General features: G+C 49.1%; 1 protein-coding gene across 1 annotated transcript in view; it reads right to left on the bottom strand.

The window, feature by feature from the left end:
* Positions 1 to 518: 518 nt before the first annotated feature.
* BOLA3 (bolA family member 3) overlaps positions 519 to 23276 on the bottom strand; it is a 40267-nt gene continuing 17509 nt past the window's right edge. Inside the window, 1 exon segment of the mRNA XM_073569057.1 lies at positions 519 to 789. Coding sequence (XP_073425158.1) covers positions 724 to 789 — 66 coding nt within the window. The 3' untranslated portion in view covers positions 519 to 723.

Below are 23276 nucleotides of genomic sequence, written 5' to 3'. Positions count from 1 at the left end.
TCTCGCGGTCATTCGTGCAAAGGATCACTGGGACCGGAGCGTGGAGAGAGGTGGGATGGCTGAACGCGACGTCGGAAGGTGAGAATAACTATATTTTTTTAATTATTTTTTACACCTGATCGCTGGTCTCCCGCCTGTCACACACAGCGATGCGTGCTGGCCAGCGGGAGACCAGCGACCAAAGAAATGTCCAGAGGTTTCTTCTAGCGATACCGGCAGGGGGGCCGCTCGCTGATCGCTGTCACACATAGCAATCTCGCTGGTGAGATCGCTGTTACGTCACAAAAGTTGTGACTCAGCAGCGATCTCGCTACCGAGATTGCTTAGTGAGACGGGGCCTTTACTCTCCCTCTTTCAGCTTTTTCCTCTGTAATCCAATGAGATGAGCTAGAACAAAGTATGATTGTCAGATTAGCCTACACATAAGATCTGCATTGAAGCTGTGTACACAAAACGGGAGCAAAGTTCCTTCATTTGTTGCAATGAAGCAGTAAAATAAAACACCAGAACTGCGCACATTGTGTTACTTCACTTTATTCGAATGTCAATTTTATATTCTAGGTAGCAAAACTATAATGTGCAACATCTGTAGCTTCATATAAATAGATCTCCAATATCCGGGGTCACATGAAATATTGCCGAAGCCCCCCGGTCAGGTCTCAGGAGTACACAGCAGCTGACAATCTGGTTACATATTGAACTTCTCTCCTGTATTGGATGACTTCAGGGTTTCGGGACAGACGTGAATATCCTGAGACCATGCATTGCTTTAATCTCTTCTTGAAGAGCCTAGAAAAAAATGGGAACCAGAGGAGGAAATAAGAAACAAAATACCCAAATATAAGCTGTATTTTTCAGATGCACCTTTTAGCAAGGCAAAAACTCTTCTTAAAAAGTGTGTGCTTCTTATAATCCAGAGGCAGCGTCCTCTTATAGAGGAAAATGCAGACACCACGTCCTTCCTGATCATTGACAGAGCTGCTATCTCTCCTCCTGTCTGACACTGATCTACATGATTGGTGCAGAGTAGGAGAGGAAGCTGCCAGGATCTGCATGTAGGCTGCACGTCCTGACCCAACTAGCTCCAGGACCTTTCAGGTCATGTGATCAATCATATGCATGAGAGGAACTGCAAGATGTGGTAACATAGTGCGTATGTCTGTGCTAAAATGTGAATATAGCAGAGCTATGGGTGTAGAAAATGTGCATATATAGTAGAGGTGCGTGTGTGTCTGTGTGTGTGCATATGTAGCAGATCTGTGTGCCTCTATACGTGCATATGTAGCAGATCTGTGTGCCCCTATACGTGCATATGTAGCAGAGGTGTGTGCCCTTATACGTGCATATGTAGCAGAGGTGTGTGCCCTTATACGTGCATATGGAGCAGAGGTGTGTGCCCCTATACGTGCATATGGAGCAGAGGTGTGTTCCCCTATACGTACTTATGTAGCAGAGGTGTGTGCCCCTATACGCACATATGGAGCAGAGGTGTGTGCCCCTATACGTGCATATGGAGCAGAGGTGTGTGCCCCTATACATGCATATGGAGCAGAGCTGAGTGCCTCTATACATGCATATGGAGATCTGTGTGCCCCTATACGAGCATATGGAGCAGAGGTCTGTGCCCCTATACGTGCATATGGAGCAGAGGTGTGTGCCCCTATACGTGCATATGGAGCAGAGCTGAGTGCCCCTATACGTGAATATGGACCACAGCTGTGTGCCCCTATACGTGCATATGGAGCAGTGCTGGGTGTGTCTCTATACGTGCATATGGAGCAGAGCTGCGAGCCTCTATACGTGCATATGGAGCAGAGCTGAGTGCCCCTATACATGCATATGGAGATCTGTGTGCCCCTATACGTGCATATGGAGCAGATCTGTGTGCCCCTTTACATGCATATGTAGCAGAGCTGTGTGCCCCTATGCGTACATACGGAGCAGAGCTGTGTGCCCCTATACATGCATACGGAGCAGAGCTGTGTGCCCCTATATGTGCATATGGACCACAGCTGTGTGCCCCTACACGTGCATATGGAGCAGTGCTGGGTGTGTGTCTCTATACGTGCATATGGAGCAGAGCTGTGTGCCTCTATACGTTCCCCTGTATCAAAATACAGGGAAAACCACTCCGGTGTTTTTATTTATTTATTTATAACGCAGGCAGCGACTGATGAATACTCCCATCAGCTGCCGCCTGCTCTCGCTGTTATCAGCTGAATACAACTCTCAACATTCTCCCGTGCTAGCACTGATCACAGCACAAGCAGGCGAGAATGATGGGAGTTATCTTCAGCACCTGGCTCTGGGGAACAGTGCTAACTGTACTGCTGATTTCCAGGTGTCAGTACGTGCCAGTACGTACAGTGGGTACGGAGCGTATTCAGACCCCTTTAAATTTTTCACTCTTTGTTTCATTGCAGCCATTTGGTAAATTCAAAAAAGTTCATTTTTTTCTCATTAATGTACACACTGCACCCCATCTTGACTGAAAAAAACCCAAAAATGTAGACATTTCTGCAAATTTATTAAAAAAGAAAAACTGAAATATCACATGGTCATAAGTATTCAGACCCTTTGCTCAGTATTGAATAGAAGCACCCTTTCGAGCTAGTACAGCCATGAGTCTTCTTGGGAATGATGCAACAAGTTTTTCACACCTGGATTTGGGGATCCTCTGCCATTCTTCCTTGTAGATCCACTCCAGTTCTGTCAGGTTGGATGGTGAACGTTGGTGAACAGCCATTTTCAGGTCTCTCCAGAGATGCTCAATTGGGTTTAGGTCAGGGCTCTGGCTGGGCCAGTCAAGAATGGTCACAAGAGTTGTTCTGAAGTGACTCCATTGTTATTTTAGCTGTGTGCTTATGGTCATTGTCTTGTTGGAAGGTGAACCTTCAGCCAAGCCTTGAGGTCCAGAGCACTCAGGAAGAAGTTTTCATCCAGGATCTCTCTCTACTTGGGTGCATTCATGTTTCCTGCAATTGCAACCAGTCATCCTGTCCCTGCAGCTGAAAAACACCTCAAAAGCATGATGTTGCCACCACGTTTCACTGTTGGGATTGTACTGGGCAGGTGATGAGCAGTGCCTGGTTTTCGCCACACATACCGCTTATAATTAGAACTTTCTGGTGATATCTTCATCTCATCAGACCAGATAAACTTATTTCTCATCGTCTGGGAGTCCTTCCTGTGTTTTTTAGCAAACTTTATGCAGGCTTTCATACGTCTTGCACTGAGGAGAGGCTTCCGTCGGGCCACTCTGCTATAAAGGCCTGACTGGCAGAGGGCTGCAGTGATCGTTGACTTTGTAGAACTTTCTCCCATCTCCCTACTTTGTTGTGAGTTCATTCTTTGGTTCACCAGTTGCGAGTTCTCCTTCCAGACTCCCTCTGGTGGTAACAGGAGGTAGTAAGGCTGATTTGATCGGTGGAGATCTGCCACCTGAGAATGAGGATGACGTGGACCTCAGGAGTCTCAGATTGGATTTAAGACAGCCGACGCCCTATTCAGTTGCTGGTGATTCCTTCTGGCTTGTCAGCTCTTGGTTTTCAGCTCTGTTCCACTCATCTAGAGCTAGGTTTTTCTGCTGATGTTCACACTTGATTTTGTTGGTCTGTTCGGTTTTTTGTGTGGTCGGCCGGCCCCGGCTGGGGGCTGTGCTGAATTTCCACTCTTGTTTATCAGTATCTTGCTGGTTTGCTTTTTGTCCCTTACTGGTTTGGCCTCTTTTTGCTCTGTCTCAGAGTGTTTCAGAGTGCTGATGTAGCGGGAGAAGTCTGATGACTTCGGGGTTAATTTTGCTGTCGGAAGTGTTGGACATTATTTTTGTAGGGTTTTTTGCGGGTTGCGGGCGGTGTCTTTCCTTTCTGGTTGGTTTGGGCCCCATCGTTTGCTCAGCCTATTTTCCTGCCTGTGTTTGTGCTTTCATCTTGTTTCGCCGTCGGTGCATGTGTGGGGGCTGTCTGTTCCTTTGGGGTCTGCTCTGGGGCAGTTGGTTTTCCCCTTTTCGTGCTTCAGGCTTGTTTGGTCCTCCGGCTGTGGCGGGGCATCTGGGAGCGTCGTGGGTGCACTCCGCGGCTGGTTGTGTGGTGGGATCAGGGGTCTGCGGTCTGCGTGGTTGCCGGCCTCTCTGGTTTTCTGTGACTTAGCTTGTTTTGCTTTTTTCTCCTCTGTGACCCATTCATAACAGAATCACCAGCTATACCGCAGATTCTAGGGTACTAAAAAGCAGGAAAAAGTTGTTAAAAGAAAAGTGTCAGAATTTTTTTTTTTTTTATATATTTTTTCCTCTTTTTCTCTGGGGCCATAGAATTTTTTTTTTCTTTTTCCTAATGGAGATTAAGCAATTGTCTGATCGTGTGGAGCAGCTTGCTGCTGAAGTGCAGGGAATTTCCACCTACCTCATTCAGTCACATGCTGCTGAACCTAAGATCCCTACTCTTGATGTGTTTTCTGGGGATCGTTCTAAATTTCTGAATTTTAAGAATAATTGTAAATTATTTCTGGCCTTGAAGCCTAACTCATCGGGGAGCTCTGTGCAGCAGGTTAAAATTGTCATCTCCTTGCTGAGCGGCGATCCCCAGGATTGGGCTTTTCTTTGACACCTGAAAATCCTATTCTGACTAATGTGGATGCATTTTTTCAAGCCTTGGGGCTGTTGTATGATGAACCTAATGCTGTTGATCAAGCTGAGAGAACCCTGTTGGCATTAAACCAGGGTCAGGATTCTGCAGAGTTATACTGTCAAAAATTCCGAAAGTGGGCGGTCCTTACTACATGGAATGATAGTGCATCGGCAGCTCTCTTTCGGAAGGGTTTATCAGAGACCGTAAAAGATGGTGGGATTTCCTGTTCCCTCTGGTCTGGATGATTCTATGTCATTAGCCATTCAAGTTTATCAGCGTTTACGTGATCGTAAAACTACACGGGAGGCGCTGACACCTTTTGAACAAACGTCTGAACCTATGCAATGTGATGGGGTTTTGTCTAGGGCGCAACATCAGGAGTTTAGAAGGCGTAATAAGCTGTGTTTTTTCTGTGGAGATGTCTCATACTATTTCTGTCTGCCCTAAACAAGAGAAACGTTTTGCACACATTTGCTGTGGGCAGTGTACAACCTAAGTTTCTTTTGGCAATTACTCTGATCTGCTCCTTATCCACGTTTTCCACGAAGGCTTTTGTGGATTCAGGAGCATCGTTGAATCTGATGGATTTGGACTTTGCTAAACGTTGAGGTTTTTCCATGATGCCTCTGCGGACGCCTATTCCTTTGAGGGGTATTGATGCTACTCCTTTGGCGGAGAATAAACCTCAGTTTTGGACCCAGGTGACAATGCGAGTTGCCCCGACCACCAAGAAAATTGTAAATTTTTGGTGCTGCATAATTTGCATGATACTATTGTTCTGGGTTTTCCTTGGTTGCAAACTCATAATCCAGTTTTGGATTGGAAATCTGGGTCTGTGGTGAGTTGGGGTTGTCAGTGTGTTCTTACGGACGCTCCTGTTTTCTCCACCTCTCCTCAGTCTCATGATATTCCTGATTATCTAGCCGATTTTTCTGATGTATTTACTGAGAGCAAGTCTGCGTCTTTGCCTCCTCATAGGAGTTATGACTGTGCAATTGAGTTGATGCCTGGGTGTAAATTTCCCAAGGGTCGGCTTTTCAACTTATCAGTACCCGAACATGATGCTATGCGATCCTATATTAAGGAGTCGTTGGAGAAGGGTCATATTAGACAATCCTCGTCACCTTTAGGTGCTGTTTTTTTTTTTTTGTGGCCAAGAAAGATGGTTCATTAAGACCGTGTATTATCGTTCCCTTAACAAGATGGTTAAATATCAGTACCCGTTACCTCTGATGTCTGATTTATTCTCCAGAGTTAAGAGTGCCTGCTGGTTTACTAAGCTTGACCTCAGGGGGGCGTATAATCTTATTCGCATCAAGCACGGGGATGAATGGAAGACGGCGTTTAATACTCCGGAGGGACATTTTGAGTACCTGGTGATGCCTTTTGGGCTCACTAATGCCCCTTCTGTCTTCCAGTCTTTTATGAATGATATTTTCCGTGACTTTGTGGATAAGTTTTTGATCATCTATCTGGATGATATTTTGATCTTTTCTAGTGATTGGGATTCTCATGTGGAACACGTCCAGACTGTGTTCCGGATTTTGAGGGAGAATTTCCTGTTTGTTAAGGGATCGAAATGCCTCTTTGGTGTACAGAGGATTTCATTTTTGGGATTTATCTTATCTCCATCGACTATTGAAATGGACCCGGCCAAGGTACAGGCCATTTATGATTGGGTTCAGCCTACTTCTTTGAAGGCCCTCCAGAAGTTTTTGGGTTTTGCTAATTTCTATCGTAAATTTATAGGTAATTTTTCTGGTATTGTCAAACCACTGACTGATCTGACCAAGAAGGGCGCTGATGTGCTGAATTGGTTTCCTGAGGCTCTCTCAGCATTTCAGGAGCTTAAGCAGAGATTTACTTCAGCTCCAGTTTTAAGGCAACCTGATGTCTCACTTCCATTTCAGGTGGAGGTAGATGCTTCTGAGATTGGTGCAGGATCTGTTTTGTCCCAAAAAGACCCTGTGACTTCTAAGATGAATCCTTGTGCCTTTTTTTCTCGAAAGTTCTCCCAATCTGAACGCAACTATGACGTGGGGAATCGGGAATTGTTGGCCATGAAGTGGGCATTTGAGGAGTGGAGACATTGGTTGGAGGGAGCTAGACATCAAGTTGTTGTCCTCACCGATCACAAGAATTTGATTTATCTGGAGTCAGCCAAACGCTTGAATCCTAGACAGGCTAAATGGACCTTGTTTTTCACGCGTTTTAATTTTGTGGTCTCTTTTCTTCCGGGCACTAAGAATATTAAGGCAGACGCCCTTTCTAGGAGCTTCTTTGCCGATTCTCTTAGTGTGACCGAGCCTACTACCATCCTGTATTTGTTATACAGCACTTGCTGATTACTGTTATGTTTTATACTGCAGAGTATTTTTTGCAAATTTGTCATTTTGTGTTCTCTTGTTGTGTTTCAGCCATTGGGTGGTGTGAGCATTTTCTTACTGACTTGTCCACACTTGTGCATGTCACATACAGTATGTTTTTAATCCGTTTTTCCTTGCTAAGCATGGTTTGGGAGACCCCACCCCTCTCCTGTGTGACATGCACATAAATGAGCTGTCTTACACCACAAGCTCATACTAGGAGGCGCCTGTCTGTATCCTGTTCATTTAGACACTGTTCACATGTTCAGGTTTTAAATACATTAGATAGGGACTGCTTCGTGAAGGGTTACCGTGACGTGGTGAAGCGGCTTGGCATACATTTTTTGCAAAAAACGTATCGGCTAAATACCCTGTATTTGTTATACAGCACTTGCTGATTACTGTTATGTTTTTTACTGCAGAGTATTTTTTGCAAATTTGTCAATTTGTGTTCTCTTGTTGTGTTTCTACCATCCTAGGTGAAGGGGTAGTTCTTTCTGCCATTTCGCCCGATTTGAGACGTGCCCTGGAGGAATTTCAGGAGGATAAACCTGAGCGTTGCCCTATGGGAAAATTGTATGCTCCTGACCAGTGGAGAATGAGAGTGATGTCTGAAATTCATTGCTCCGCATTGGCTGGTCATCCAGGTATTTTTGGTACCAGAGATTTGGCGAGTCGGTCCTTTTGGTGGCCTGCCTTATCTCGTGACGTCAGGAATTTTGTACAGTCCTGTGGGACTTGTTCTCAGTCTAAACCCTGTTCTCATTCTAGAGAGTTGCTGATGCCCTTGCCGGTGCCCAAGAGGCCATGGACCCATATCTCAATGGATTTTATTTCTCATCTTCCTGTTTCTCAGAGGATGACTGTTATCTGGGTGATTTGTGATAGATTTTCGAAGATGGTCCATCTTGTACCACTCCCAAAGTTGCCATCTTCCGCTGAGTTGGTACCCTTGTTTTTACAACAGGTGGTTCGGTTACATGGGATTCCTGAGAACATTGTGTCCGATAGAGGAGTCCAGTTTGTCTCCAGATTCTGGAAAGCCTTTTGTTCCAATCTGGGAATTCAGTTATCCTTCTCCGCGTTTCATCCCCAGACCAATGGACAGACTGAGAGAACAAACCAGACCTTCGAGTCTTATTTGAGATGTTTTATATCTGCTGATCAGGATGATTGGGTCTCATTTTTACCCTTGGCCGAATTCGCACTGAACAATAGAGCTAGTTCTGCCACTTTGATATCACCCTTTTTCTGTAATTTTGGGTTTCATCCTCGATTCTCTTCAGGGCAAGTGGAATCTTCGTCCTGCCCAGGCGTGGACACTGTAGTTAAGAGAATGCAGCAGATATGGGACCAAGTGCTGGATAACTTGTCACTCTCTCAGGAAAAGGCCCAGCGATTTTCCAACCGGCATAGGACCATTTGTCCCTGGTTTAAAGTGGGTGATATGGTTTGGTTGTCGTCTAAGAATATTCCTATGAAGGTTGCATCTCCTAAATTTAAGCCAAGATTTATTGGTCCTTATAAGATTTTGGAAATTCTTAATCCTGTTTCGTTTCGATTGGCTCTTCCAGTTACGTTCAAGATCCATAACGTATTTCACAAATCTCTGTTGAGCCAGTGGTTCCTATGGCAGCACCTCCTGACCCTGTGTTGGTTGAAGGCAATGTGGAATATGAGGTAGAGAAAATATTGGATTCTCGCTTGGTTAGACGGAGACTCCAGTATTTGGTCAAATGGAAGGGTTATGGTCAGGATGATAATTCTTGGGTCTCTGCCTCTGATATTCATGCCAATAGATTGGTTCGTGCTTTTCACCGGGCCCATCCTGATCGGCCTGGTGGCGTGGATGAGGCTTTGGTGACCCCTCCTCAAGGGGGGGTATTGTTGTGAGTTCATTCTCTGGTTCACCAGTTGTGAGTTCTCCTTCCAGACTCCCTCTGGTGGTAACAGGAGGTAGTAAGGCTGATTTGCTCGATGGAGATCTGCCACCTGAGAATGAGGATGACGATTGGACCTCAGGAGTCTCAGATTGGATTTAAGACAGCCGACGCCCTATTCAGTTGCTGGTGATTCCTTCTGGCTTGTCAGCTCTTGGTTTTCAGCTCTGTTCCGCTCATCTAGAGCTAGGTTTTTCTGCTGATGTTCACACTTGATTTTGTTGGTCTGTTCTGTTTTTGTGTGGTCGGCTGGCCTCGGCTGGGGGCTGTGCTGAATTTCCACTCTTGTTTATCAGTATCTTGCCGGTTTGCTTTTTGTCCCTTACTGGTTTGGCCTCTTTTTGCTCTGTCTCAGAGTGTTTCAGAGTGCTGATGTAGTGGGAGAAGTCTGGTGACTTCAGGGTCAATTTTGCTGTCGGATGTGTTGGACATTATTTTTGTAGGGTTTTTTGCGGGTGGTGTCTTTCCTTTCTGGTTGGTTTGGGCCCCATCGTTTGCTCAGCCTATTTTCCTGCCTGTGTTTGTGCTTTCATCTTGTTTCGCCGTCGGTGCATGTGTGGGGGCTGTCTGTTCCTTTGGGGTCTGCTCTGGGGCAGTTGGTTTTCCCCTTTTCGTGCTTTGAGCTTGTTTGGTCCTCCGGCTGTGGCGGGGCATCTGGGAGCGTTGTGGGTGCGCTCTGCGGCTGCTGCTTGTTGTGTGGTGGGATCAGGGGTCTGTGGTCTGCGTGGTTGCCGGCCTCTCTGGTTTTCTGCGACTTAGCTTGTTTTACTTTTTTCTCCTCGGTGACCCATTCATAACACTACTGCATCTGTGGAGCTCAGCCACAGTGATCTTGGGGTTCTTCTTTACCTCTCTCACCAAGGCTCTTCTCTCACGATTGCTCAATTTGGCTGGACGGCCAGGTCTAGGAAGACTTCTGGTGATCCCAAACCTCTTCCATTTAAGTATTATGGAGGACACTGTGCTCTTAGGAACCTTGAGTACTGCAGAAATTGTTTTGTAACCTTGGCCAGATCGTGCCTTGCCACAATTCTGTCTCGGAGCTCCTTGGCCAGTTCCTTTGACCTCATGATTCTCATTTGGTCTGACATGCACTGCGAGCTGTGAGGTCTTATATAGACAGGTGTGTGGCTTTACAAATCAAGTCCTATCAGTTTAATTAAACACAGCTGGACTCCAATGAAGGAGTAGAACCATCTCAAGGGGGATCACAAGGAAATGGACAGCATGTGACTTAAATATGAGTGTCTGAGCAAAGGGTCTGAATACCCATGACCATGTGATATTTCAGTTTTTCTTTTTTAATAAATTTGCAAAAATTTCTACATTTCTGTTTATTTTCAGACAAGATGGGGTGCAGAGTGTACATTAATGAGGAAAAAAATGAACTTTTTTGAATTTACCAAATGACTGCAATGAAACAAAGAGTGAAACATTTAAAGGGGTCTGAATATTTTCCGTACCCACTGTATGCCACAAGTATTGCATACAAATGGACCCGGATATCTCCGGCACTGTTTTTTCTGGTACCGGAAACATCAGGACGTGTGAAAGAGCCCCAACACTGATGGGCGAATACCCAACAATATTTCTGTATTCCAGGGTATTAGACCAGTGACCAAAATGTAAACTGTTCAAGTCCCATAGAGGGACTAAAAAAAAAAAAAAATGTAAAAAAAACACACAAGGAAACATTTTTTGACAACTATATTAAAAATAAATAAATTAAAAAAAGTACAAATATTTGGTATGAAAGCATCGGAAATGACCTGATTAGTGTTGAGCAAGTATGCTTGTTGCTTGGGTTTTCCTGAGCATGCTTGGGTGATCTCCGAGTATTTGGAAGTGCTCAGAGATTTAGTTTCTGTTGCCGCAGCTGCATGATTTGCAGCTACTTGACAGCCTGAATACATGTGGGAATTCCCTAACAAACAGACAAACCCCACATGTATTCAGGCTGTCAAGTAGCTGCAAATCATGCAGCTGCAGAGACAGAAACTAAATCTCTGAGCACTTCTAAATACTCGGAGGCCACCCGAGCATGCTCGGGGAAACCCGAGAATCTAGCATACTCGCTCATCACTAGACTTGATCTATGAGACTCTCATGTCATTGAACAGTGAACATCATAAAAAAATAAAGACAAATGCTGAAGAAAAAGTGGAATAAAATGCAATCAAAAGGTTGTATATACAGTAAGTAATAATGGCATCCCTGAAAACATCATATCATCCTGCAGAAAAATAGAAAGAGCTATAGCTCTTAGAACATGGCTCAATATACAGTGCCTACAAAAATTATTCATACCCAGTGAAATTTTCCTCATTTTTTCACGTTACACCCACAAACTTAAATGTATTTTATTGGGATTTTATGTGATATACCAACATTAAATAGCAAGTATTTGTGAAGCATAAAGGAAATACATGGTTTTCTAAATATATTACAAATATAAATCTGAAAATTGTGACGTGCATTTTTTCTATTCAGCCCTCTGTAGTATGATACCCTCGAAATAAAATCCTGGGTGACCAGTTGCCTCCAGAAGACACAATTAGAGAATGGAGTCCTCCTGTGTGTAATGTATTCTCAGTATAACTACAGCTGCTATGTGAAGGCCTTAGGCTAGTTTCACATTTGCGCTTTTGAGCGCAGCGACGGCCTGCGCATGGCCGCCGCTAAGCCCCGCCCCCTGCTGCGCCTCCGCCGGTAGCTCCGCCTACCGGCGCATGACGCTGCATGCGTCCTGTGTCCCCTATCTTTATCACTGGGGGCGCAGGCCGTGCGCAGTATGCGTTTGGCTGCGCATGCGTACTTTTCACGGTGCGCCGAGCGCAACCAAACTGCAGTAGGTTGCGTTTGGCACTGGTCGGCGCACCGTGAAAAGGACGCATGCGCCGCAAAACGCATACTGCGCACAGCCTGCGCCCCCAGTGATAAAGATAGGGGACGCAGGACGCATGCAGCGTCATGTGCCGGTAGGCGGAGCTACCGGTGGAGGCGCGGCAGGGGCGGGGCTTAGCGGCGGCAAATGTGAAACTAGCCTTAGAGGTTTGTGTAAGAAAACAATCTATTCCTAAAGTCAAAGAGTGCTTTCCCTTCCTTTACCTAAACATATACTGTATAAGGAATACTCAGGAAAAATTACACAATACATTTTGGGGTTAATTTTTCTCCTGGTTTTTTTTCTTTCCACTTCCTTCCAATTAATTCCATTGAAGCATCTGAAGGGTTAACATACTTTTTGGGTGTGGCTTTGAATACTTTGAGGGGTGCAGTTTTTAAAATGGGGTCACTTTTAAGAGTTGTCTGACATAGGCTACGCAGAAGTTGTACAACAAATTGTCGGGAACAATTTCTTCTGTTAGGCCAGTTTCACACTAGTGTTACCGGGCGCAGAGCAGGGCCGCCGCTAAAGTCCGCCCCCGGCTGCGCCCCCTCCGGTCAGCTCCTCCGATCGCATGACGCTGCATGCGATCAGCGTACCCTATACTTAGCGTTGGAAATGCTGGTCGTGCGCTGGTACAATTTTGCCCGCGCATCCGCCCTTTTTGCACTGCGCATTTTTGTGCGCTCGGCACAGCGCAAAAAGGGCGGATGCGCGGGCAAAAGGGTACCAGCGCACGACCAGCGTACCCAACGCTAAGTATAGGGTACGCTGATCGCATGCAGCGTCATGCGATCGGAGGAGCTGACCGGAGGGGGTGGAGCTTAGCGGCGGCCCTGCACTGCGCCCGGTAACGCTAGTGTGAAACTAGCCTTATTCCTGTAGAAAATGAAAAATTTGCGACAAAACACATTTTAGTTGGAATTTTTTTTTTAATTTTTCATTTTCATGTCCCACTGTTCTAAAAATTCTACGTTAGCAGCTGTTTGTTCAGGATGCTCATCACACCCCTAGATGCATTCCTTTAGAGGCGTAATTTTTAAAACAGGATTTTGGTTGTTTACCGTAAAATCTGTTATTCAGAGTCTTCATTGGGGGACACAGAAACCATGGGTGTGTGCTGCTGCCTCTAGGAGGTTGACACTATGCCATGAAAAAAATGTTAACTCCGCCTCCGCAGTATACACCCCTACGACAGGCTGTAGGACAATCAGTTAGGGAAAAAGCAGTAGGAGGAGACATTATCATGTAAGTCATCATATATTTATTACAAGTAACAAAATCATGGGAGGGCGCTGTGTCCCCAAATGAAGACTCTGAGAAACAGATTTTACAGTAAGCAACCAAAATCCTGTTTTCTCTTTCGTCTCACTGGGGGACACAGAAACCGTGGGACGTCCAAAAAGCAGTCCCTGGGGAGGGAGAAGACAGAAACATCCTTCAGGTCGGAGAACTCACCGCTGCCGCCTGAAAGATTCTTTCAGCGTTCGCTGAAGTATAGGTATGGACCTTATAGAACCTTGAAAAGGTATGAACGGACGACCAGGTGGCTGCCTTGCACAATTGCATGGCTGATGCCCTATGGTCTGCTGCCCAGGAGGCGCCCACCGCCGTGGTTGGGAGAGCCTTAACCCCAGCAGGGAACACCCTGTTCTTCACCCGGTAGGCTTCCAGAATTGCCATTCTGATCCAGCGGGCGATAGTTGCCCTAGAGGCTGGCAGGCCTCTTTCTCACCCCTTTAGGAATGACAAAGAGCGAGTTTGTTTCCCTGAAAGGAGCCGTCCTAGCCAGGTAGACCATTATCGCCCTGGCCAGGTCCAACTTATTGAAAAAAAAAAAACGCTCCAGAGGATGAGTTGGGGCAAAATGACGGTAGGATTATGTCCTCGTTCAGGTGGAAGGCCGATACCACCTTGGGAAGGAAGGGAGGAGGAGGCCGCAAAATAACCCTGTCTTGGTGCATAATTAAAAATGGAAGGCGACAGGACAGGGCCGCCAACTCTGAAACCTTCCAGGACACAAGGAATATGGGAGCTTCCCGGAGGGGCGCCAAGGGTGAATTTGTCAAGGCTTCCAAGACCAGGTTAAGATCCCATGGATCCACTGGGGATCTGTAAGGAGGAGCTGTATGCCACCATTTGAAAAAAGGTTTTAACCTGCAGGCAAAAGGCCAAATTCCGTTGGAAAAGAATAGAGAGAGCAGATACTTGGCCTTTCAGGGAACTTAGGGAAATACCGGCATCTAATCCTGCCTGGAGGAAGGCTAGGAAAGATGGTAGGGAACAGGGTATAGGTGTGATGTGATTAGACTCACACCAGCCAAAATAAGCCTTCCAGGCTTGATAATAGACCCTGAAGAAGACGGCTTCCTAGCCTGGGTCATTGTATTAATGTTTCGGTCCGAAACAACCCCGCTGCTCTCAGTAATGTGGTTTAGATGGCCAAGCCGTCAAATTGAGCAACCGAGAATTCTGGTGGTAAAACAGCCCCTCAGCCAAGAGATCTGGCCAGTCGGGGAATCTCCAGGGGGTGCTTGCGAGAAGATTGATAATTTCTGCGACCTAGGCCCTCCTGGGCCAGTATGGGGCAACCAATATGACCGGCACCCCTTATGCCCTGATCCCCTTTAGTAACCTGGGTAGGAGAGGGAGGGACCAGGTAAGGGAGTCTGAACTGTGACCATGGAATAACCAGCGCGTCGACCCCTATTGCCAGAGGATCGCGGCACCTGGAGACAAACTATTGGACCCTTCTGTTCTGTCCAGATGCCAGAAGGTCCACATCCGGAGTCCCCCATAGTCGGCAGATTTGATGGAGCATGTACTGATGTAAGGACTATTCTGCTGCGAGCCCTTCCCGACTGAGGAAGTCGGCGGCCGTGTTGTCTGTGCCGGGAATGTAAATTGCCGTTATTGCCGGAATCGTGGCTTCCGCCCGGCTGAAGGTTCTTGATGCCTCTGCCGATGCCTGGGGACTCATGGTTCCCCCCTGGTGATTGATGTATGCCACTTCTGTGGCATTGACCGTCTGAATCCGGACTGGCTGATCCTTGAGGCATCCTTCGCAATGTAGGAGTGCTGGAAAGATCCCGGTTGGTTCGAGAATATCGATCGACAGTGAGGATTCTCGCCTTGACCGTTGCCCCTGGACCGCCAGGTGAGGGAATACCGCACCCCAGCCCAGGAGGCTGGCATCCGTAGTTATCACCTGCCAGTGGACAGGGGGAAAAAAGGACCGCCCCAGATAAACAAGGGTGGAGGTCAGTCACCCTTGACGGACTGTCAGGCCTGAACTGGGAGGGAGTAAGGGCGATCCAGTGAAGAGACGGACCTGTACCACTGAAGGAGGGTGTCCCTCTGAAGTATCCTGGAACGGGACAGGGCAAAGGGTATTGCCTCTGAGGCTGCCACCATCCTCCGCAGGACTCTCATGGCAGCGCGAAGACAGGAGTCGGGATTCTAGCAGAGAGCAAATTCCCTGCCGGAGAGTAACCCACTTCCTTTCGGGAAGAGAGGCCCTCTAGCAGCAGGTGTCGATTAACATCCCTAAGAACTCTAGGCATTGTGTTGGCGTAAGGTGGGATCCTGTTGAAGAGCCAACCAAACCGGGAGAGCGTGACTAGAACCGCAGATAGGTTTTCCTGAGCCTGATCGAAAGAGCGTGCTTTGACGAGAATATCGTCGAGATATAGGACTAATACTATACCTCTGACCCTTAATATGGCTAGCTACCATTGCTGCCATAATCTTCGTAAAAATTCTGGTACTGTTGCCAGCCCAAATGGTAGGGCCACCAACTGGGAATGCTGCTGCTCGACAGCGAAGCGCAAAAATACTTGATGTCCCTGAAAAATGGGGCCGTGCAGGTAGGCGTCCCAAATATCTATGGAGCATAGGAATTCCTGATCCTCTACAGAGGCAATCACCCGCCAGATCGACTCCATCCTGAAGTAGCGTAGGCGGACCCATTTGTTTGACTTCTTGAGGTCTAGTATGGGACGAACCGAGCCATCTTTTTTTTTTTTTTTGGTATTACAAATCGGTTTGAGTAAAGGGTTGCACAACGCTCCTGCTCGGGAACAGGGATGATTACTCCTGCTCTGAGGAGAGAGTTGATTGCTGCAAAAAAACCTGAGGCCATGGCAGCATTTCTTGGTGGCTGAGAAAGAAAAAAACGGCCACGCGGAAGAGCGCTGAAGTCCATCTTGCATCCTGTGGATACCACCTCCCTTACGCAGGTATCCATTACTAAACCCTGCCAGACATCTCTGCAGGAGAGAACGTGGCCCCCCTAGTGTGGGAGAGGGACTGGGAAGGGATCTGCAATCCCTGCAGGAGTCAGGCTGAAGAGGATCTGCCTGGCCCCGACCTGGTAGCTCTGCTGTGGGAACTGCGAGGGCGCTATGAAGGAGAGGCCCGAAAGGACACCTCCTTCCTGTCCCTAGGCGCCTGCGACCTCTGTGGGCCCTGAGCATAGGCGTTTGCCGCTGGGGCATGACGAAAGGATTGGGCCTTTCGTTTGAAAACGTATCGACGAGACCTGGCCTGAGGGAGAAGGAAGCTTATGCCCCCAGCTGCATCTTTAATGATTTGATCTAACATTGGACCAAAAAAGGAGATTTTTGTGTACTCACCGTAAAATCTCTTTCTCTTAGCCTCTAATTGGGGGACACAGAACCATGGGTGTTATGCTGCTGTCCACTAGGAGGCGACACTATGCATAATCTGAAAAAGATTAACTATGGCTCCTCCTCTGCGGTATACACCCCTGGACGGCGTCAGCCTTCTCCAGTTTTGTGCAAAAGCATTAGGAGGAAGTTAACAGAAATAACATAACCATGCCTGTAATAAGGCCACCATGTACGAGCTCAAAGAACAATATGAGAACTCAACCGTAACAACGGCCCGTAAGGGCAACAGGGTGGGAGCTGTGTCCCCCAATTAGAGGCTAAGAGAAAGAGATTTTACGGTGAGTACACAAAAATCTCCTTTACTCTGTCGCCTCATTGGGGGACACAGAACCATGGGACGTCCCAAAGCAGTCCCTGGGTGGGAAGTAATGGACGAATATTGTGCAGACAGGTCCCTAAACTTGGGGCACTGCCACCTGCAGAACCCGTCTACCCAGGCTCGCATCCGCTGAGAACTGGGTATGAATTCTGTAGTGTTTCGTAAACGTGTGTAAGCTAGTCCAAGTGGCCTCCTTACACACCTGTTGTGCCGAAGCCTGGTGCCGAATGGCCCAGGAGGCCCCTACTGCCCGTGTAGAGTGTGTAGTGATACCGGCTGGAAGAGGAGAATTGTTAAGGCGGTAAGCCTCTTGTATGGTGGACTTGATCCACCTGGCAAGGGTAGCTTTGGAAGCCGGCAGACCCTTGCGAACGCCTTCCAGAAGAAGGAAAAGGGATTCAGACTTCCGGAAGGGTGCAGTCCTAGACACGTATATACGCAATGCCCTGATGAGGTCAAGCGTATGCAGAGCCTTCTCCACTCTGTGAACCGGAACCGGGCAAAGGGATGGCAGTGAAATTTCCTCATTGAGGTGGAAGTTGGACACAACCTTCGGAAGGAAGGATGGGACTGTACGGAGAACCACCTTGTCCTGGTGAAAGGCTAGGAAGGGCCGTCTGCAGGAGAGTGCTGACAATTCAGACACCCTGCGAAGCGAGGTGATTGCCACCAGAAAAACCACCTTCTGTGATAGAATGTGGAGTGGGACTTCCTTAAGGGGTTCGAAAGGAGGTGCCTGCAATGCTGTCAGGACCAGGTTGAGGTCCCACGTTTCCAGTGGACGTCTGTAGAGGGGAACCAATCGGGAAACCCCCTGGAGAAAGGTCCTTACTTGCGGCTTGTTAGCGATGCGCCTCTGAAAAAGCACTGAGAGCGCTGACACCTGGCACTTGAGCGAGCCCAGGGATAGCCTGGCGTCCAGGCCCGATTGGAGAAAGCCAAGGACTTTTGGGAGGGAATAAGGGAGTGGAATCTGGCCGCGAGATTTGCACCAGGTGAAGAAAGCTCTCCAGGTACGGTAATAAATCTTGGCGGAGGCTGGCTTCCGTGCCCTGATCATGGTTCTAATGACGTCCGTTGAGAGTCCTGCCCAGGTCTCAAGGGCCACGCCGTCAAATTGAGAGCCCCTGAGTTCTGGTGGTAGATCGGCCTTGTGACAGAAGATCGGGCCGGTCGGGGAGACGCCAGGGGACGTCTGCTGTAAGTTGTACGACGTCGGCGTACCATGTACGTCTGGGCCAGTCTGGCGCGATCAGGATGGTTGGAACTCCCTCGTGTTTGATCTTCCTCACGACTCTGGATATCAGGGGGAGAGGTGGAAAGATGTACAGAAGCTGGAACTGGGTCCAGTCCTGAACCAGGGCATCTGCTCTGAGCGACCGCGGATCGCGTGTCCTGGCCATGAAGTTGGAGACCTTGGCATTGAGATGGGATGCCATTAGGTCCACGTCCGGGGTCCCCCAGCGATGGCAGATCTGTCGAAAGTTTTCGGGATTGAGAGACCACTCTCCCGAGTCCATTCCTTGTCTGCTTAGGAAGTCGGCTTCCCAGTTGTCCACACCCGGAATGTGGACCGCAGAGAGTACCGACCTTGTGTCTTCCGCCCAATGGAGGATATGTGCCACTTCTCTCATCACCTGGGTACTGCGGGTCCCGCCTTGGTGGTTCACATAAGCCACTGCCGTGGCATTGTCCGACTGTACTCTAATACGAGAGGCTGCCAGCAAGTGACGAAAGGCTCTCAATGCCAGGAAGATGGCCTGAATTTCCAAGACGTTGATGGGCATGTTCGCTTCCTCTGGTGACCACTTGCCCTGTTCCCTGTGATGTAGGTGCACCGCACCCCAACCTGTCAGGCTCGCATCGGTGGTCAGGACCTTCCATTGACCTGAGAGAAAGGATTTTCCCATTGCCAGTGAGGTTGGCTTGAGCCACCAGTGCAGGGACCTCCTGGTTGCCGACGTTAGCCGGAACTCCCTGTGGAGGGAGAAAGGATTCCTGTCCCAGGACTTGAGGATGGCTAGCTGAAGAGGCCTGAGGTGACACTGGGCAAATGGTACCGCCTCCATTGCTGCTGCCATCCTGCCGAGGACTCATGGCAAACCGGAGAGATCGGGGGGATTGCGGAGGAGTATGCGAACTCCTAGACGGAGAGCCAGTGCCTTGTCTCTGGGAAGGAGCACCAGACCCCTGGAGGTGTCGAATAGCATCCCGAGGAAGGTCAGAGACAGACTCGGGGTAGTCGATGACTTTTGTAAGTTGACTAACCAGCCCAGGCGACTCAGAGTGTCGATTGTGATTGAGACGCTGACCTTGCAGTCCTTGAAGGTGGAAGCCTTGATGAGAAGGTCGTCCAGGTATGGAACGACTACTATGCCTCTGGAGTGTAGAACGTCAATGGTGGCAGCCATGACCTTGGTAAATGTTCTGGGAGCTGTGGCGAGTCCAAATGGGAGAGCCACGAACTGGTAGTGGTCCTGGTCGATTGCTCCCACCCATCAGAGATTTCTCAGGTTCGCAATCGGTATATGCAGGTATGCGTCCTGTATGTCTATGGAGGCGAGATATTGTCTTTGCTCCATGGACGCAATCATGGACCGAAGGGACTCCATGCGAAAATGACGAACTCGTACATACTTGTTGAGTTGTTTTAGGTCTAGTATGGGCCGGACGCTGCCTCTTTTCTTGGGGACTATGAATAGATTGGAGTAGAACCCTCGGAAACGTTTGGCCGCGGGAACCGGTACTACGACTCCTGCTTGAAGGAGAGAGAATACCGCTTGTTGGAAAAGCACGAGCCTTTTCTGGCGGTTTTGGTGGAACAGAGAGGAAGAACTGGTTCGGTGGACTGGAAGTGAACTCTATCTTGTTTCCGGAAGACACTATTTCCCTGACCCACCTGTCTTCTGTAATAGGCAGCCGGACTTGCTGAAAGAGTAGAAGTCGTCTGCCTACGGGTGGGGTGTCTTCCGGAGTTCGTGAATCATGATGGAGAAATTCTGAGGTTTTCCTCCTTTGGGCTTCGCCTGGCCTGTTTTCGACTGCCAGGTCCTGTCTGGCCTCTGCGCCGCCCGTGGGTAGTCCCTGCGTGGAGAGCGGTTACGATTTTGTGCTGGACGCGAGGCGGACCAGCCCAAAGAATTCCGAAAGGATCTGAGTTGTGTTTGGTTACGCCGTTTGAACGTGCATTTAGGTTTTAGTTGAGGGAGAGAGGTACTCTTTCCCCAGTGGCATTGGATATCATTGTGTCCAACTTTTCACCAAAAAGCCGTCCACTGAGGTACGGGAGATGCGTGAGGGACTTCTTTGAGGCCGCATCCGCTTTCCATTCCCGTAGCCAGAGGATACGCCGAATCGTGATGGCGTTTGATGCTATCCCCGCTACACCTCTTGCGGAATCCAGGGCTGCATGAAGCATGTAATCTGTTACCACTGCTATTTGAACCGCTTGGTCCGACAGCTCAGGATTTGAAGCTTGGAGGCCAGTTTGCAATTTTTTGGCCCAAGCCAGAATGGCCTTGGCCGCCCATACTGAAGCGAACGCGGGAGCCAGGGAGGCACCTGCCGCTTCGAAAACTGAACGAGCCATGCGTTCTACCTGCCGGTCTGCAGCGTCCCTGAGGGTTGAGCTATCTGGCAGTGATAGGAGGGTCTGTGCTGCTAGCCTAGAGACTGGGGGGTCCACTTCGGGCGGATCTGTCCACTCCTTGGTGTCCTTTTGTGGGAAGGGGCACCTAGCCTCCAAATATTTGCTATTGAAGAATCTTCTCAGGCTGCGAAAACTGCTTAGTAAGGATCGCCTGAAATTCCGGGTGGTTAGAGAAGACCTTAGGTGGTTTCAGAACATCTTCAAAGCAAATCTTGTGTTCTGGGGCTTCCGGGGTTGGATCGGAAATGTCCAGCACCCGATGGATGGAAGAGATTATGTCCTCAACTAGCGCTGTATTGCTAGGGGGACAAGGGACCAGAGACGTCTCCGTTTCGTTGTCTGAGTCGGAGTCACAGATGCCTTCCGAATCCTGCGTATCGCTGAGGCGTTCCCTGGTGGGCGAGCTGGGGCGAAGGCCTTCTGTCGTCAGGGATCGCTGTGGAGATCTGCGTTGTCTGTCTCTGGTAGGGGACGGTCTAGGTGACCTGGAACTACGGTGTCTCTCCCTAGAGGGGGATGACCGTGTGCTATGGGATGACGCAGAGGAACGCAACGTGTGGGTACGCTTACGTCTGGGAGAGCCAGAAACGGCCTGTCCCTGAGTGGAGCTGTCCCTTTGCTGGGTAACGCTTATAGCCGAGACATGACCCTGCAGAGCCTGGACCAATGTGGAGGTTAGGTTATCTATGGACTGCGTCATAGACTGCGACATCTGGGTAGCCCATTCCGGCATGGTAGCAGCTGCTGAAGCATTGGTAGGAGCCTCTTGGGGTTCTGACCCAGTATTTTGGATACAGTCCCGACAGTGCGGGTACGTGCTGCCTCTGGGAAGAGTTGTTTTGCAGGCTGTGCAGAATGCATAAAAGCAGTCCTGCTTGGTTCTCTTGGACCTTGAGCCCGACATAGTGCACAGAGTGCAGAAGGGCTGGCTATGAGAGGGCCCTACAGGGGTGGCTATGCAGGGAAAAACCTATAGGAGAGCCTTACAGGGAATCCGGATTCACAGCCGAGTAAAAAACCCGAGCTGTGATCTTACCCCACCAGCGTGCCCCTAGGTCCAGCGCCGAAGATACACAGTCCTGTGCCCCCCGGAGACTGGCTGGCGTGGTGCTGCTGATGCCTGCAGCAGAAATGGCCACCGAGAAGAAGGGGGCGGAGAGCTGAGAAAGAGCGTGCAGAGATGTGTAAAAACGCGCCCTTTCTGTCTCGATCCGCCTCCTCTATGACACTATTTGTCATCCGGGGGGTGGAGAGGAGGCGGTGACCTCAGCTAGGCCAAAGCCGCGGCCTAAATTAGTTACTGATGCCCAGAAAGGGCTCCAGGACTGCGCGGAAGTCCGGGAGGGGGTCGGATCTGAACCGGACCCCCCCCGGATAGAAAGGCAGGATAGCGGTGGAGCCCCTATCGGAAGTGGGGCCCTGTGATAGGTCCCCCTGAGGCGCTATGGAGCTGGTGCTGCCGCAGAGACAGGGGCGCAGGGAGCCCTGTGTCTGTATGTGCCATGCCTGCCCGCACTCCCCCCCGGCCCCGATAGGAGCCCGCAGCTGGGCTGGGGTCCCTGGATACTGTGAGCTGCAGATTGCAGCGGTACAGACCTTACCTGAGGCGTCTCAACCTAATTCCCCCAGAGGGGGATTAGGGAGGGTGCTGCTGTCACCATCAGGGGGCTTCCTCCTCGTCTCGACCTCAACCCAAGACCAAAAGGAATTGGAGAAGGAGGGGGGTCTCGACTTTGAACTAGCACCCGCAGGACTGGGGAAGGAGCGACATGGGGAACAGCCATCTCAACTTCAACCGGGCACCCCATAATAGGGGGCCGAGGAAGGAGCCATGCCGGGAGTCTCACAGGAGACCCACTTTTCTTCATCTGTCATCCGGAAAAAAACGGAGTGAAAAAGAGAAAAAAATTCTTTAGGTGTGCCTCCTATGCGACACTAAGCAAAAACTGGAGAAGGCTGATGCCGTCCAGGGGTGTATACTGTAGAGGAGGAGCCATAGTTAATCTTTTTCAGATTATGCATAGTGTCGCCTCCTAGTGGACAGCAGCATAACACCCATGGTTCTGTGTCCCCCAATTAGAGGCTAAGAGAAAGAGATTTTACGGTGAGTACACAAAAACTCCTTTTTTAGTCCAATGTTAGATCAAATCATTAAAGATGCAGCTGGGGGCATGAGCTTCCTTCTCCCTCAGGCCAGGTCTCGTCGATACGTTTTCAAACGAAAGGCCAAATCCTTTCGTCCCTTTCGTCATGCCCCAGCGGCAAACGCCTATGCTCAGGGCCCACAGAGGTCGCAGGCGCCTAGGGACAGGAAGGAGGTGTCCTTTCGGGCCTCTCCTTCATGGCGCCCTCGCAGTTCCCACAGCAGAGCTACCAGGTCGGGGCCAGGCAGATCCTCTTCAGCCTAACTCCTGCAGGGATTACAGATCCCTTCCCAGTCCCTCTCCCACACTAGGGGGGCCACCTTCTCTCCTGCAGAGATGTCTGGCGGAGTTTAGTAATGGATACCTGCGTAAGGGAGGTGGTATCCACAGGATGCAAGATGGACTTCAGCGCGCTTCCGCGTGGCCGTTTTTTTCTCTCTCAACCACCAAGAGATGCTGCCATGGCCTCAGGTTTTTTTGCAGCAATCAACTCTCTCCTCAGCGCAGGAGTAATCATCCCTGTTCCCGAGCAGGAGCGTTGTGCAACCCTTTACTCAAACCGATTTGTAATACCAAAAAAAAAAAAAAAGATGGCTCGGTTCGTCCCACACTAGACCTCAAGAAGTCAAACAAATGGGTCCACCTACGCCACATC

This window comes from Dendrobates tinctorius, unplaced genomic scaffold, assembly GCF_039654945.1.
Source record: "Dendrobates tinctorius isolate UK_male_01 unplaced genomic scaffold, ASM3965494v1 ptg000022l, whole genome shotgun sequence".
NCBI classification, from domain to species: domain Eukaryota; kingdom Metazoa; phylum Chordata; class Amphibia; order Anura; family Dendrobatidae; genus Dendrobates; species Dendrobates tinctorius.
Note: the sequence above shows the minus strand (reverse complement) of the source record. Positions and strands in the feature narration are given on the sequence as shown.